The sequence below is a fragment of the Dendropsophus ebraccatus genome, chromosome 1 (assembly GCF_027789765.1).
Source record: "Dendropsophus ebraccatus isolate aDenEbr1 chromosome 1, aDenEbr1.pat, whole genome shotgun sequence".
Classification (NCBI taxonomy): domain Eukaryota; kingdom Metazoa; phylum Chordata; class Amphibia; order Anura; family Hylidae; genus Dendropsophus; species Dendropsophus ebraccatus.
In genome coordinates, this window is record NC_091454.1 from 139,798,708 (window position 1) to 139,814,045 (window position 15,338).

Here is a 15,338-nt window from a genome sequence, read left to right on the forward strand (position 1 = left end):
TCTAATGTCTTACAAGATGGGGCTGATGGCCTCACGTCCCCACGGTTTCTATCCCCTACAGCCCAGTTGTCAAAAATTCTGCCCCCCTGCTGTTGCAAAATTACAATTCCCATCATGCCTGGGCAACCAAAAGTGCTGGTTTCTGGGGAATAATGGGAATTGTAGTTTTGTAACAGCTGGAGGATCAGTATAATGCAGGCGAAGACCAGCAGTGCTAGGGGACGGAAATGTCGGTCACTTGAGGTAACTAGTGCTGGGTGCTTGCTTCTTATTTCTACCTTTTTTTTATTTGGGTAGACAAATCTAGTGGGTATTGAGTGTTCTGGTTTTCTGATGATTATAGTATAGCATGCACCCCTGGGAGACTGCATTTACACCTGCATGAGATTATAGTGTTTGGGTTTGTTCAGGGGTTGTCTAACAATTTGCTTTTCTTATGTGTGAAGGTCACAAGATGGCAGAAGCTCACCAGGCTGTGGCCTTCCAGTTCACTGTTACACCTGATGGAATTGATCTACAGCTGGGTCGCGATGTTCTGCGACATCTCTACTTATCTGGGCTGATTGCCTGCAGAAAACGGCTGATTACACTTAAGGTGACTGACAGTATTGTAGTGCTCTATGACCTTGATGTAACAGGTTACTCTGCAGTATGTTGTTCACACAAATACTAAACTGTCCTGTTACATTTATGTAAGGTTATATCACTTACAATAATGTTTCATATGTTTTTGCTTGGTTGTAAGTGAGGTTATTCTTCATCTGTACAATTGGATTATTTGCTTTAGCCCAGATCAATGCTATGTAATATGTGCAGCTGTACTAGATTATGAAGGTTATATACAACATCAAGAGTATAGCAAAATGATTATAAAGTGCTTATAATGCTAAACAACATGCCTAAGCTTGGAAGAAGATTACTTTTTTATTAATGTCATTTGTCATATGTGTCACAGTATAAAATGCACTAACAAGATACTAAAAAGTTTGCACAAGGTCAGGCAGCAGCTCCCTTACTATTTTTGAGATTAAGGGTGGGTTCATAATGGAATCGCAGTAGATTTCACGCTGCGAGTATGTAATGTCATTCAAACTGACAGTGCCGGGAATCACAGCGGATTTTGCTGTGAACTCGCAAAGTGAATCCCACCCATAGGGTACGTTCACACATCTCGAATCCACAGCGGATTTCTCGCTGCAGATCCCAGCCCAGTAAACTCTATGGGCAGACAAACTCGCAGCAGGATGCACATCCCACTGCGAGTTTGTCAGCAGCCCGCCCCGTTAACCCCCAGTTGCCGGAGCCTATACTTCACCTGGTCCCTGGTGTTTTCACATCCCGCTCAGGCAATCAGTGCCGGGAGCCCCGAAGCAGGCCGGAGCGGGGACCAGGTGATGTATAGGCTCCGGCGGCCGGGGGTTAACGGGGCGGGCTGCTGACAAACTCGCAGCGGGATGTGCATTTTGCTGCCAGTTTGTCTGCCTATAGAGTTTACTGGGCAGGGATCCGCTGTGGATCCTGTACGTGTGAATGTACGCGCGCGCGCGCCTCCCATAGACTCCCATTATGAGCGGGAGGCTAACGGCATTCCGCGGCGGACAATTCCGTCGCGGAATTCCACTAGCTTTGCTCAGTGTGAACGGGGCCTAACAATGAAATAAAACACAGAAATTCATCCGATGGTGAACGCCACCCCATTCACCTCCCCACTGCGAAATGCATGGCACATGTTATTCTATCAAAAAGATGTTTATCTCTTACATTACAAGTAACTTTCACAAGCTGGTGTCCTGCACAGCCGACTGCTCTCCCAGACACCCATGGCTAATGACCAACCACAGTGATTTCATTGATTTTGGTCATTTAATCCCTAAATGCGATGACTTATGCTGCGTTTACACGGAACGTTTATCGTTCGAATTGATAATCGTTCTGTGTAAACACAGCAAACGATCAATCGAAGAGCGAAAAATCGTTTATTTTGAACTTTCAACATGTTCTCAAATCGTCGTTTGTCGTTCGCTAAAAATTTGCAGATCTCTTTGTGTAAACAGTCTTTCAAAGATTCACCCTATGTAAAAGATGGACTTACAAATTTTCTAACGATTTATTTGTCTAAATGCTGATCGTTATAAAAACCAATTCGTTGCTTCAAAATCGTTAAACGATCGATTGGGCGAATTATCAATTCATGTAAACGCAGCATAACAGTAATCATGGCATTTAGGTGGTTGTCTGACAGGTGTCCATCATATTTCACATGCATAAATCTACTAATAAAGTTTGCAATGCAGTGCAATATAAAAAAAAAAAAATAATATTCCCCTTCAAGTAAATATATAAATCAATCACCTTTTGGAAATGAACAATTTATTAACACTATTGGTCCCACGAAGTGCATAAGGGAAAATGTCAGAATTGCTAAGGAATGGCTGATTTTTTTTTTTTTTCTACTCAAATGATTTTTTTATTGTTTCCATAGTTAAAACAAAGTAGCACAATTCACAATATATAATCCCCCCCACCCAGCCAGCCAGCCAGCCACCCAGCCAGCCAGCCACCCACCCAGCCAACCACCCACCACCCCACCCCAGCCCCATCTCATGCCCCCCAGCTGAATGTTGGCAAAGGCTCTGGATATATTATCAAAGATTGACCTCCCACGAATGAAACCCACCTGTTCTCGTGACACCAAATCCGGGATCACCTCGGCCAATCTCCTTGCCAAAACCTTCGCAAAAATCTTGCAATCTGTATTGAGCAAGGAGATCGGCCGATACGACTCAACCAGTAAGGGGTCCTTATTTTTTGGGGGGACAAGGACAATATTGGCCTGTCTCAGAGTCTGGTAAGATGCCTTTACTACAGGATTCATTAATTATTGCCAATAATCGTGGCATCAGTACCTCCCCATATTCCACATAGATCTTAAAGGGAACCTGTCACCCCCCGTGTCGGGGTGACAGGCTCCCGACCCCCCGTTAGAGCCCCCTATACTTACCTAATCCCGCCGGGTCCCGCTTCTGGAGGTGGTCGGGTGATGAAGATCTCAGCCGCTGCAGCCTGGCGCGCGCGCTGAGAGTCCAACACCCATAGAGAATGACAGGAGAGTCCAGCGCTCCGTCATTCTCTATGAGCGTTGGACTCATCTCTCAGCGCGCGCGCCGGGCTGCAGCGGCTGAGATCTTCATCACCCGACCACCTCCAGAAGCGGGACCCGGCGGGATTAGGTAAGTATAGGGGGCTCTAACGGGGGGTCGGGAGCCTGTCACCCCTGCACGGGGGGTGACAGGTTCCCTTTAAGAGGAAGGCCATCAGATCCAGGTGCTGTATCTCCTGTCATGCTCTTCAATGCTTCCCCCAACTCCCCCAAAGTAATAGGGCTGTTTAGTCTAACCCTTTGTTCTTCTGAGACTTGGGGCAAAGAGATTTTGTCAAAAAAGGAGCTATATTCTCCCTCAAAAAGGGCAGAATCTTTCCCATACAGCTGAGAGAAGAAGTCTCTAACTACTTCTCGTATCTGTCCCTGATCCCGTGTAACATTCCCCTGCACCCCTTGTATAGCTGCGATATGGCCACTCTCCCTTTGCGCTTTCAATACATTAGCCAGAAGCTTCCCCGGCTTACCTGCCTCTACGAAACGTTTCTGCCCTGTAAAAAAAATTTTTTGTTGCGCTTTGTCTTTGAGATAGTCTGAATAAGCTTTTTGTGCCCCTTTTAGACCCTCCACAGTAACCTCACTATTATTTTGTGCAAATGCTACCTCTGCCACCTTAATTGCCTCCTGCAGGTTCCTCTCTTGGTCCTTAAACTGCTTTTTTTTCCGGAATATTTCTCGGCTGAGGAGCCCCCTTAGAAACGCCTTAGATGCATCCCACACACAGTGTAGACTTGCTGATCCCATATTAATATCCCAGAATTCATTCAATTCGTTACCAATTTTCCTTTTATCATCAAACAGTGTTAACCAATGTGCGTTAAACTTAAAAGGTTTAATAAGATATAATGTGTGATCTGCCACGTCTATTTTCACTGTCATAGGAGAGTGGTCTGATAGTGAGCGAGTCTCGTATCTCATCCTTTTCACCCAGCGAAGGGCCCCCTCATTACCAATAACCACATCAATCCTCGAGGCGGATCCCTTGGCTGGGCAGAAACACGAGAATTCACATTTATTCCCATACAGGAAACGCCATACATCATACCAACCTACCTCCCCAGCTATTTTAGCAATGGAAGATACACCTCTCGTAGTCTTAAGCTTAGGGCCTTTCCTGTCTAAGCATATATCAAAGACACAATTTATATCGCCGCATATGATCAGCGGCAGATCCTCTTTACCATGCAACCAGGACAGTAATTCAAAAAATACCTGAGGGGAGAAGGGCGGAGGAACATAGAGAAAGGCAAGCACCATTACTTTCCCATAAACTTTACAATGCATAAACACGTATCTACCTCGACCATCTATTTTTTTAGCAAGAATCACAAACGGGATTTTATGATGAACATATACCGATACCCCAGATGAATATGAGTTATAAACCGAGTGCAATTCTACTCCTGCCCATTTGCGCCTCAACCTGCCAGTCGTTTCCTCTGTCCCATGGGTTTCTAAAAGGCAGACTACCGCGGGTAGATGTTTATTCACTACATCAAATGCCGCCACTCTCTTGGTCCTCTCCCCCAATCCCCTCAGGTTCTAACAGAAAATATCAAAACTCATTATATCTTAGAGCAAAAAAAAAAAAAAAAAAAGAAGCACAACCCCCGCCATGCTTCCCCCCCCCTCCCCACCACCCCCCTTAACTGACCCCCCAAGGAGATTATCCATATCCCAAGAACGGCCTCTTTCCATAGCCAGTCAACGGCCCCCTCCCCAACCCCCCCTCCTCCAGATTCCCCCCACAATAACACATTTCATATCATTAAAGGCCTTCTTTATCCAGCCATTCAACTGCCTCTATAGGAGAGGAAAAAAAACGCAGTTTGGCCGGGAATATTAATGAGAAAGTGAGGTCGGCCTGGTGCAGTCTTTTCTTTATATTTCTAAACTGCAACCTTTTGGCCTGCGTGGCTTTGGAAAAATCCGGGAAGAGGGCAACACGCACACCATTATATGTGATATCTTCTCTATTTCTTGCTAATTTTAAAGCCTTGTCTCGGTCCCCTGAGCAGACAAACTTTACAATCATCGTTCTAGGGGCGCTACCAGGGGGGAGGGGTTTCATCGGCACTCTATGTGCTCTCTCCAGGCCATATAAAGCAGAAAAAGAGTCTCTCCCGAATACTTCCACCAGCCATTTCTGACAAAGCTCCACTGCATCACTCGACTCTGCCCCCTCTGGTAGCCCCAGTATCCTGACGTTAGCCCGCCTAGACCAATCTTCAAGATCTGTAACTTTCTCCATATTAACTTTAAGCTGTTTCTCAAAGTCCTTCATTTTCACTTTCATCTCTGATATCTCAGACTCCAGTGTGGGAACCGATTTTTCCAGTATATCCACCTTCCCACGAATCTTATTCAAGTCATCTTTTATAAGTGAGACATCCACCGCTAACATGTTTACATTTAGAGTAAGCTCCGCCAGAGATCTACTACAGCTGCACACCTCAGCCAAGATAGCATCTAGTTTATTGGCTGTCAACGCAGTCTCTCCCTCCTCTACTTCCTCTCCCCTCTCTTCATGCAGCGCAGTAAATCTTGAGCCTGATAACTTTTTCTCGGCCCCAACTGGAGACGGGGAGCGCGATGAGGCAGAGGTTATTGTACAGTTCAGGACAGAATCCCGACCAGCCAGATCCACCGGATCCCCGACCGGCCAGTCCACCGCCCGCGGCACCCGCCTGAGCCAGCGCCGCCGTGCCGACCCCCCCCCCCCCCCCGGAGCGCCACTGACCACCAACCCCCCCGAGCCCACCACCAAGCACAGTCCCCTTGCCAAAAACTCCAACAGCACGGAGCCTTCCATCATCTCTCACCAGTCAAAGGGGACCGTCCAGGCCACAGTAGGCACCATTTCCTTAGGCGCGCTGCCAAGTCCTCATAATCAGGCCCCTTCCGGAGCTTCCTTATAGGGCGGCTGCGTCACCTGATCGGGCCAGTGTGTCCTGCCCTTGCCTGCAGCGTCCGTCCCATTCCCCCACCTGCGATCCTGCAGATTAGCTTCACTAGCGGTACGGGCAGAACCAGCTCCGACCACCTTCTCCTTTTCCACGCCATCTTCCGGTCAATACTTGCTCCTCCGGGGGGCCATGGACGCGGGACCCACAGGCATCTCTCGGGCAGCTTAACCGGGCCTTCAGCGTTTCCCCGGCTACGGCAACATCGCGGCCTCACAGAGGCTCCAGGGGAGAGGGAGGAGGAAGGGCGGAGACCAGGACAGCACGTCCTACGTCATGACGTGCTGGCGTCCCTAAGGAATGGCTGATTTTAGAAGTCGACGTGTGAATGTACCTTAAGGGTATATTCACACGAACGAATCTCGCTGCGAGTCCGGCAGGTCCTGGCAGTTCCCACACACTTTCCTGCTCTCCCGTCCGGCCAATCAATGTGTTGCCTAGCCGCAGCCACTGATTGGCCGGACGGGAGAGCAGGACCTCGGACCCGTGCAGCAAGGAGAGGTAATGTATGCTTACAGCGGGGGAGCCGGGCGGGAGCAGAAGGGGTTAAGGGGCGGCAGAATTACATACTCGCTGCGGTCGTTCAGACCGCAGCGAGTATGTAGTGTGTGGGAACTGCCAGGACCTGTCCGTAAGTGTGAATATACCCTAAGGGTTTTTTCTGTCTAATAAGTTACCTCCTATGCTGCGGGATATCCACATTATTGGACATATCTAGCCATGGGGGTCTGACTGTTAGGATCTCAAAAATGGGGATCTCATTCTTTTGTTAGGGCCCTATTACACATACAGATATCTGACAGATTATTGAAGCCAAAGCCAGGAACAGACTATAAGCAGGGATCAGGTCATAAAGGAAAGACTGAGGTTACTCTTCTTTTCAATTCCAGTTCTGGCTTTGGCTGCAAAAATCTGTCAGATATCTGTTGAAGTAATAGGGCTAGTGCTTTGCACGTGTGCATTGTCCTGGGAGCTTATGGTAACAGCCAAACACTGTAGTTTGTTTAGTGCAGCCGTTTCCTCAGCTTCAATAGAGAATGAAGAGAGTGGTGGCACACTGCCTCAATCTAATGGAAGACTGGGGTCCCCATTCTCGAGATCCCGGGGGCCTCCACAATCAGACCTCTGGCAATAGGCTAGTTATTCCCTAACTTGTAATTGAGGACAACTTTGTCAGATAGAAAACCCCTTTAATACATTTTTTTAATTTTTTTTTTTTTAATTGTAGTAAAACCTATTAAGGATGCCTTTAAGTTTACATCCATATGACTACCTGTTATTAATGTATTTACAGAGCTCTGTGCTAAGTGGGGTATATCCTGCGAGCCCCTCCACCTGGTTTGCTGTTGTCGCTGTAACCCTCGGCTCTTTATATGGAAATGTGGATATATCATTTGGACTTGTTACTAAGATCAGCAACCTCTTACCACTACAGTAAGTCACCATAACACAACTGATGAGATAACCAGCAGTTTCTTAGCTTCTCTCCCAGGGTGGTTTCCACACATGATATTTTTCCAGTATAGAAGGATATGTTTCCACTTTTGAGCCTATTTTTGCCTCATTTTAATCTGCATGTTTAGTCATAACCAGGAGTGGTTCCTAAACACACAAAAGGGTGCATATCATTTCATTATAGTTTTTCTCTGCGTCCTTTTTCAGTTTCTAGTTTTGGTGAAAACACTGAGCAAAATTACCAAAAATAAGGCTTCAAAAATGGGTTAAAAACTGAGAGGTAACACAGACACACAAAGACCTATTATCATGGTATGGTTTATCAAGTGTGTCTGCACACCCCTCAAACTGTCTCCAATATTGACTTATTTATTCATATAGGACAATACTGCAGTACCTTGCAACATTGCCACAATTAGTACAAGGTTTAAAAGCACAAGCCGGCATGTAGCCAGGGCAGGCCTTAAGGTAATTGGCACCCTGTGCGAAACTTTTTTTCGGCGCCCCCCCCCCCCCCCCCCCCACACACACGGGTCTGCTGAGACCCCCTCAAGGTGTTATAAAGCTCCTACTCCTCCAGACAATATCCAGCACCCATCACCCCACCCTCCCAAATATTACCGCCACACCACAACCACTACCATCACTATCATATTGTTACTGACCAAATCAGTATACTAAATCCAATAAAACAAAGTACCAGACTACAAGTAACAAATATTACCACCGCATACTGACTAACACCACCACATACTGACTAATACCACTGCTGTTACTGAATAACACTACCACATACTGACTAACACCACCACTGATACTGAACAACACCACCACATACTGACTAAAACCACCGCCACTACTGAATAAAATCCTCTGTACACAGATCACTATAGAGGTAGAGCCAGCCCTACACAGCTCTGTACACCATATACATTACAGTGAAGTTATATCCAGTGACTCACAGGAGACGTCTTCTCTGATCAGAGTTCTTCCCTTTTCATCTTCTCCATCTGCCCTGGGCCATCATGAGAACTTTTCCGAGCCACAAATCCACAGAATCTGCCAGACAGACATATTAGACTCCTCACTCTGGCATCATCCTCATCTCTCTACTAACTGCACATCTGTATTGGCCCCTTTACACCCTCAGTTAGTGGGTAGGCTGACTCTATGTGACCCCCTTATAGTATATCCCCCCCCCTGTGTAGCCTCCTTATAGATGGCCCCTTGTTTAGACTTCCCTATATATGGCCCTAAGTGGATCTCCATAAGAACCACCCTCTGTGTAGTCCCCTTATGGTATATGGCCCCCCTCTCTGTAGCCCTCCCTTATAAATGGCCCCCTCTTTGTAGTCTCCCTTACAAATGCCCCCCCCCATGTTGTCCCCTCTGCCCCTCTTACAGATGGCCCCCATGTTGTCCCCTTTGCCCCTCTTACAGATTCCCCCCATGTTGTCCCCTCTGCCCCTCTTACAGATGGCCCCTCTATGTTGTACCCCTTATAAATGGCCCCGTGTTGTCCATCCCCTTATAGATGGCCCCCGTATTGTCACCCTTATAGATGGCCCCCCTGTGTTGTCCATCCCCCTTATGTTGTATCTTCTTATAGATTGCCCCCTTATAGATCGCCCCCCTTGTTGTCCCCTTTATAGATAGCCCCCTTATGTTGTCCCCCCTTATAGCTTGCCCCCTTATGTTGTCCCCTCTTATAGATTGTCCCCTTACAGATTGCCCCCTAATGTTGTCTCCCCCCTTCTAGATACCTCCCCTATTGATTGCCCCCTTATGTTGTCTCCCCCCTTATAGATGCCTCCCCTATTGATTGCCCCCTTATGTTGTCTACCCCCTTACAGATGCCTCCCCAATAGATTTCCCCCTTGTTGTCTACCCCCTTATAGATCCCCCATATAGATTGCCCCCTTGTTGTCTACCCCTTATAAATCCCCCCTATATATTGTCCCCTTGTTGTCTCCCCCCCTTATAGATGCCTCCCCCATAGATTGCCCCCTTGTTGTCTCCCCCTTATAGATGCCTCCCTATAGATTGCCCCCTTGTTGTGTACCCCCTTATAGATTGCCCCCTTGTGTACCCCCTTATAGATTCCCCCCTTGTTGTCTCCCCCTATAGATTGCCCCCTTGTGTACCCCCTTATAGACTGCCCCCTTGTGTACCCCCTTATAGACTGCCCCCTTGTTGTCTCCCCCTATAGATTGCCTCCTTGTGTACCCCTTTATAGATTGCCCCCTTGTCTCCCCCTATAGATTGCCCCCTTGTGTACCCCCTTATAGATCGCCCCCCTTGTTGTCCCCTTTATAGATAGCCCCCTTATGTTGTCCCCTCTTATAGATTGTCCCCTTACAGATTGCCCCCCTAATGTTGTCTCCCCCCTTATAGATACCTCCCCTATTGATTGCCCCCTTATGTTGTCTCCCCCCTTATAGATGCCTCCCCTATTGATTGCCCCCTTATGTTGTCTACCCCCTTACAGATGCCTCCCCAATAGATTTCCCCCTTGTTGTCTACCCCCTTATAGATCCCCCATATAGATTGCCCCCTTGTTGTCTACCCCCTTATAAATTCCCCCCTATAGATTACCCCCTTGTTGTCTCCCCCTTATAGATGCCTCCCTATAGATTGCCCCCTTGTTGTGTACCCCCTTATAGATTGCCCCCTTGTGTACCCCCTTATAGACTGCCCCCTTGTGTACCCCCTTATAGACTGCCCCCTTGTGTACCCCCTTATAGACTGCCCCCTTGTGTACCCCCTTATAGACTGCCCCCTTGTGTACCCCCTTATAGACTGCCCCCTTGTCTCCCCCCTTATAGACTGCCCCCTTGTCTCCCCCTATAGATTGCCCCCTTGTCTCCCCCTATAGATTGCCCCCTTGTGTACCCCCTTATAGATTGCCCCCTTGTTGTCTACCCCCTATAGATTGCCCCCTTGTTGTCTACCCCCTTATAAATTCCCCCCTATATATTGCCCCCTTGTTGTCTCCCCCTTATAGATTACCCCCTTGTTGTGTACCCCCTTATAGATTGCCCCCTTGTTGTGTACCCCCTTATAGATTGCCCCCTTGTGTACCCCCTATAGATTGCCCCCTTGTGTACCCCCTTATAGACTGCCCCCTTGTTGTCTCCCCCTATAGATTGCCCCCTTGTGTACCCCTTTATAGATTGCCCCCTTGTGTACCCCCTTATAGATTGCCCCCTTGCTGTCTCCCCCTATAGATTGCCCCCTTGTGTACCCCCTTATAGATTGACCCCTTGTCTCCCCCTATAGATTGCCCCCTTGTGTACTCCCTTATAGATTGACCCCTTGCTGTCTCCCCCTATAGATTTCCACCTTGTGTACCCCCTTATAGATTGACCCCCACCCCACACACACACACACACACACACACAACTCACCTATTCCTCGTTCCCCCGCCGCGGCTCTCGTCTCGTCCCGGCCGATGCGCGCTCTCTGGCACCGCACACACCAGTGACTTCAGCGCACGCTGGGGCCGGTACTTCCTCCCTGTGCAGGAACTACAAGGCCGACGGCTTACGTAGAGGTCACTGATGCGTGCTCTGCTGGGGAATTCCCAGGGAGCACGCATCAGCCGGGGGCGTACTGTCCTATCAATCTTGTGACCGCAAGCAGTCACAAGATTGATAGGACACAGTAGGAGGCGCACGTGGGGAGGGGAGGCTGGGGGAAGCCACCACAGGAGGGGGGCGCCGGGCGGCCAGCTAGGGGAGCGCTCGGGCAGAAAGACAGCTGTCTCTCTGCCTCAGCGCCCCCCCAGCTAGACGGGAGTGATGCGCCCTGTGCAAGCGCACAGGTCGCACACCCCAAAGGCCGGCCCTGCATGTAGCCAATATAAACATTAAAGAGGTGACAGCACTAGCACAAGCATCACAGCCCCTTCAACCAAATGATCAGTGGGGGTGCCAGGAATCAGACCATCACAGATATATCGGCAATATTTATGGCCTGTCATGATTATAAGTCATCAGTTGTTAAAGGCTAGATAACCCCTTTAACAGGTTTATATAATTATCCAGTTTCTCGATATTCCCTCCCATTCCTGAGATATGTGGCTTACAGTTTGACAATTCAGGGGAGTAGTCATATGGATGTAAACTTAAAGGGGTTATCTGGTGTAAGAAAATTATTTTTAAATAAAACTATTACCCCAAGACATATAACTTTCTAGTATAGTGGTATCACCAATAGTACGGGCTTCAGTGGCTTTAGTGTTATTCACAATTGGCAGGAAATGGAAGACAGCAGAAGTACAAAATGTGTTCCTGCCCTTTTTTGTAGAGAATGCATCATCCACTGATGTCACAGGGGGCTTGGCTGGATCTGGTCTTTGAGGTTTAGCCTCACTCCCTGATCTTTTCTTTATACCTGTCGGTGGATGATACAAGCAGCGCAAATTCCCTGTGTTTATTCTTCATTATTTTTTGGTTTGCCTTTAGAGCAAATGTATATAGTGAGAATGATGCCCACCATGCCCCTATACTGGAGAAATGTCATAATACCAACTACTATTAGGCTGGGTTCACACTACGTATATTTCAGTCAGTATTGTGGTCCTCATATTGCAACCAAAACCAGGAGTGGATTAAAAACACAGAAAGGATCTGTTCACACAATGTTGAAATTGAGTGGATGGCCGCCATTTAAAGGCAAATATTTGCTGTTATATTGAAATAATGGCAGTTATTTACTGTTACATGGCGGCCATCCACTCAATTTCAACATTGTGTGAACAGATCCTTTCTGTGTTTTTAATCCACTCCTGGTTTTGGTTGCAATATGAGGACCACAATACTGACTGAAATATACGTAGTGTGAACCCAGCCTTAGAGTGTATGAGATTTATTAGTATCAGCGGCTAGTCATTTGATCTTGCTGTTTGCCTCTCTGCTTCTTCAGGGACGTCAGTGCTTGTTGTGAAAACAGCTTTTTGTCCTGCCCATGTTCTTCTTATGTTTTGTATCTGTACATGTGTTATATCACCCATCTGGTGACAACTACCTTAAAGCATGATATGACTTTGGAAATAAAGTTATTTAATGTTAATAAAGTGCCAGTTACATAATTTCTCAGTTTTTCTAGACTCTACTTGCATTGTATACATTCATCACTTTCATTGCCCTTTCTATGTCATCATCTGTCTTATAATAGATCTGTGACTTCTCCTGCGTCCCGAACTGTGGCCTCTGCTGTGATATTCTCATCAGGAGTCTGGGTCTCTGGGATCCTTCTCTACCGCCAGCTTCTGCGCATGCTTCTTTCATACCATGGCTGGATGTTTGAACCTCATGGAAAAAGAAGTTTAAAAACAAAAATCTGGGGAGTAAGTCTAAAAGTGTTCTTTGTTTTTTGTTTTTTTTTTTAAACAGATTTTTTTTGTTGCCCGCTTCTACAGCAACATATTTTTTTTCTTCTTATACCGAATTTATGGGGAGATAGCATGTACCCTGTACCAGAAGCCCCTTCTTTGTGCTTTGTTATTGAAGTAAGAAAACTTAACACAATGTAAAAGGCCTTCCTCCCTCAATTTTATATATACTGTGTGGCATAAGGTGCTTATACATTATTATAACTGTTTTTTGCCTGTTCTATTATGGCCCTATCTGCCTTGACTGTACTTTTAAATCCCTAAAAAAACAACAACAAAAAAACAAAACAATGGATTTAGGAGAAAATTGAACATAGCCACTGCAAGATTATGTGTATTCCATTAAAATCAATGGATCCAGCGCAGGTGTGTATTGGTATACATTGGTATATCATTCTAACAGTTTGCTGGTGTAGTGCTGTAGTTTCCAATGTGAACCTAAGCATATGCATACATCTGTGCCCAGGAAACTTTTAATCCCGAAATGAATAAAATACTAAGTATGCTGAATCATTTTTCATAGCACTAGGATATCAATCCCTCATTCTCATTAATACCAGCTATAGGTAGCGTTTATATAGTGTGTGAGCATACTGTAGCCATAAGATGGTGGACAGCATGTTCAATGGTCCTAAATGTAATTATTTAACCCTTTTGTTGTAGTTGTCTTTGTCATATTTCCACATTTCTTTTGAGTGTTTATCCATGCTGCCAGTTCCCTACTTAGCGGGCATCCCAAATGTACTTTTACCTTGTCCTTGGGATCCCGTGTTTTTGGAAAAACCGCACTTTATTTCCAGCTGCCAGTGTCAGAGGGGCAGGTCTGTGACATTGTCTGAGCCTGTCTCTCTCTGGCCACCCTGCCTCTTCCAGCTAACATTGAAATCCTCCACAGCCAAAGATGATCCAGCTGTCAATCATTCTGGAGGAGGAGGGGATGGTCTGAAGACACGGCGGTGACTGGAGAGCGGGGTGGGCACAAACACTGCCCCTGTGATACTGGCATTTTAAAATTAAGTGCTTTTTTCCAGAAAACATTGGATCCCAAAGACAATGTAAAAGTAGAGGATGCCCACTAAGTAGGTAACTGCAAACTGGTTTTCCCTTTTAAAAAGGTTTTAAAAATAAAAAATGCTGTCATACCCTCCTGGTCCATCACTGCTCTTGGTTTCTTCCAGGTTGTATGCTGTCTCAACCCCACCCCTCAACCCCATTTAAGCCAAACAGTGTGTCCAACCTTAGTCACTGATTGGCTGAGCAGGCAAGTCCTGTGATGATGGGACAGCACACAGCCCGGAGGAAGTAGAGGGCCGGGAATGTTGCAGCCTTTTGTCTTAGGCTGACAGCTATCAAAGAAATATGGTGACCTTTAGTCTAAATAATCTGTCCGTGAGGAAAGTGACTAAGCATGTGTGTCCCTGGCCCTATTATATGTGACTCCTGTTTCTGTCTCTCATTTGGCTGTTTTGAAAAAAGCTCAATGTTTAAAGTGTCACTGTCATTAAAAATTTTTTTTGCAGAAATCAATAGTCCAGGCGATTTGAAGTAACTTTGTAATTCGTTTTTTTAACCGAAAAATGCATTTTTATAATGAAAAAGCAGTTTGAAGCTCTCCCCCCCTGTCTTCATTGTTCTCTATAGAGAGGGGAGAGATGAGGCACCAAAACAGGACAACAAAGAGTTAGTTTACAGCTACATAACCAGGCTCTCTTCTGACATCAGCACTGACCTCTCTGACCTCTCAATAGGGTCTTTAAGGGCTCCCTGTGGTGTTATCCTTTGTTCTCTGCGCTCTGCTGCTGACTAATCTCCCCCTCCCCTCTCCATAGCACTGACAGGGTCCGACTGATGTAAAACAGTCGAGATTTCCTGATTCTGAGCAGTGGATGACAAAAAGGAGAGGAGGGGGACCTGGGAAAAGGCTTTTTAATAAATAATAAATAATAATAAACTCAATTACAAAGTTTCTTTTAAATTGCCTGGACTATTAATTTCTGCAAAAAATTTTTTAAATTTTTAAAGTCTGGCCATGTGAAAAAATTGACAGCCGGTCACAGGCTCCTGGACCCCCTCCCAGAAGGCATTTTCCCCAAGTTGTGATAACTTCATTACTTTTGGGAAGATGTCAGACCAGCTGATGGATTGCCTATGAGCTAGTCAGTGATCGCAGCGGTGTTCCGCCCCAATCACTGATTAGCCGAGCGGGCTGGCTGCCAAAGAAGATCCTGTAGCCTTGTGGGGGTCCCAGAGCGGTGAGCCAGTGCTGGAGAGGTAAGTAGGGATTGTTTGTTGCTTTCCCCCTGCCCCAGCTGGCTGACATTTTTTCACATGGCCTGGCTCCTCCGGTTTCTCCTGTTCCCCGTGA

The 15,338-nt window shown here is 46.6% G+C and overlaps 1 protein-coding gene across 2 annotated transcripts in view; it reads left to right on the plus strand.

Annotated features, from left to right (window-relative positions):
• Positions 1–15,338, plus strand: part of CPT1B (carnitine palmitoyltransferase 1B) — a 34,203-nt gene that overhangs the window by 5,141 nt on the left and 13,724 nt on the right. The window contains exons 2-4 of one of the 2 annotated variants that reach the window (XM_069979885.1): positions 447–595; positions 7,418–7,557; positions 12,757–12,928. In XM_069979885.1, the coding sequence (XP_069835986.1) occupies positions 455–595; positions 7,418–7,557; positions 12,757–12,928 (453 nt within the window). In that variant the 5' untranslated portion in view covers positions 447–454. Of the gene's footprint in view, positions 1–446; positions 596–7,417; positions 7,558–12,756; positions 12,929–14,215; positions 14,235–15,338 lie in introns of those variants that run through there. The other variant, XM_069979894.1, reaches the window with a different exon arrangement.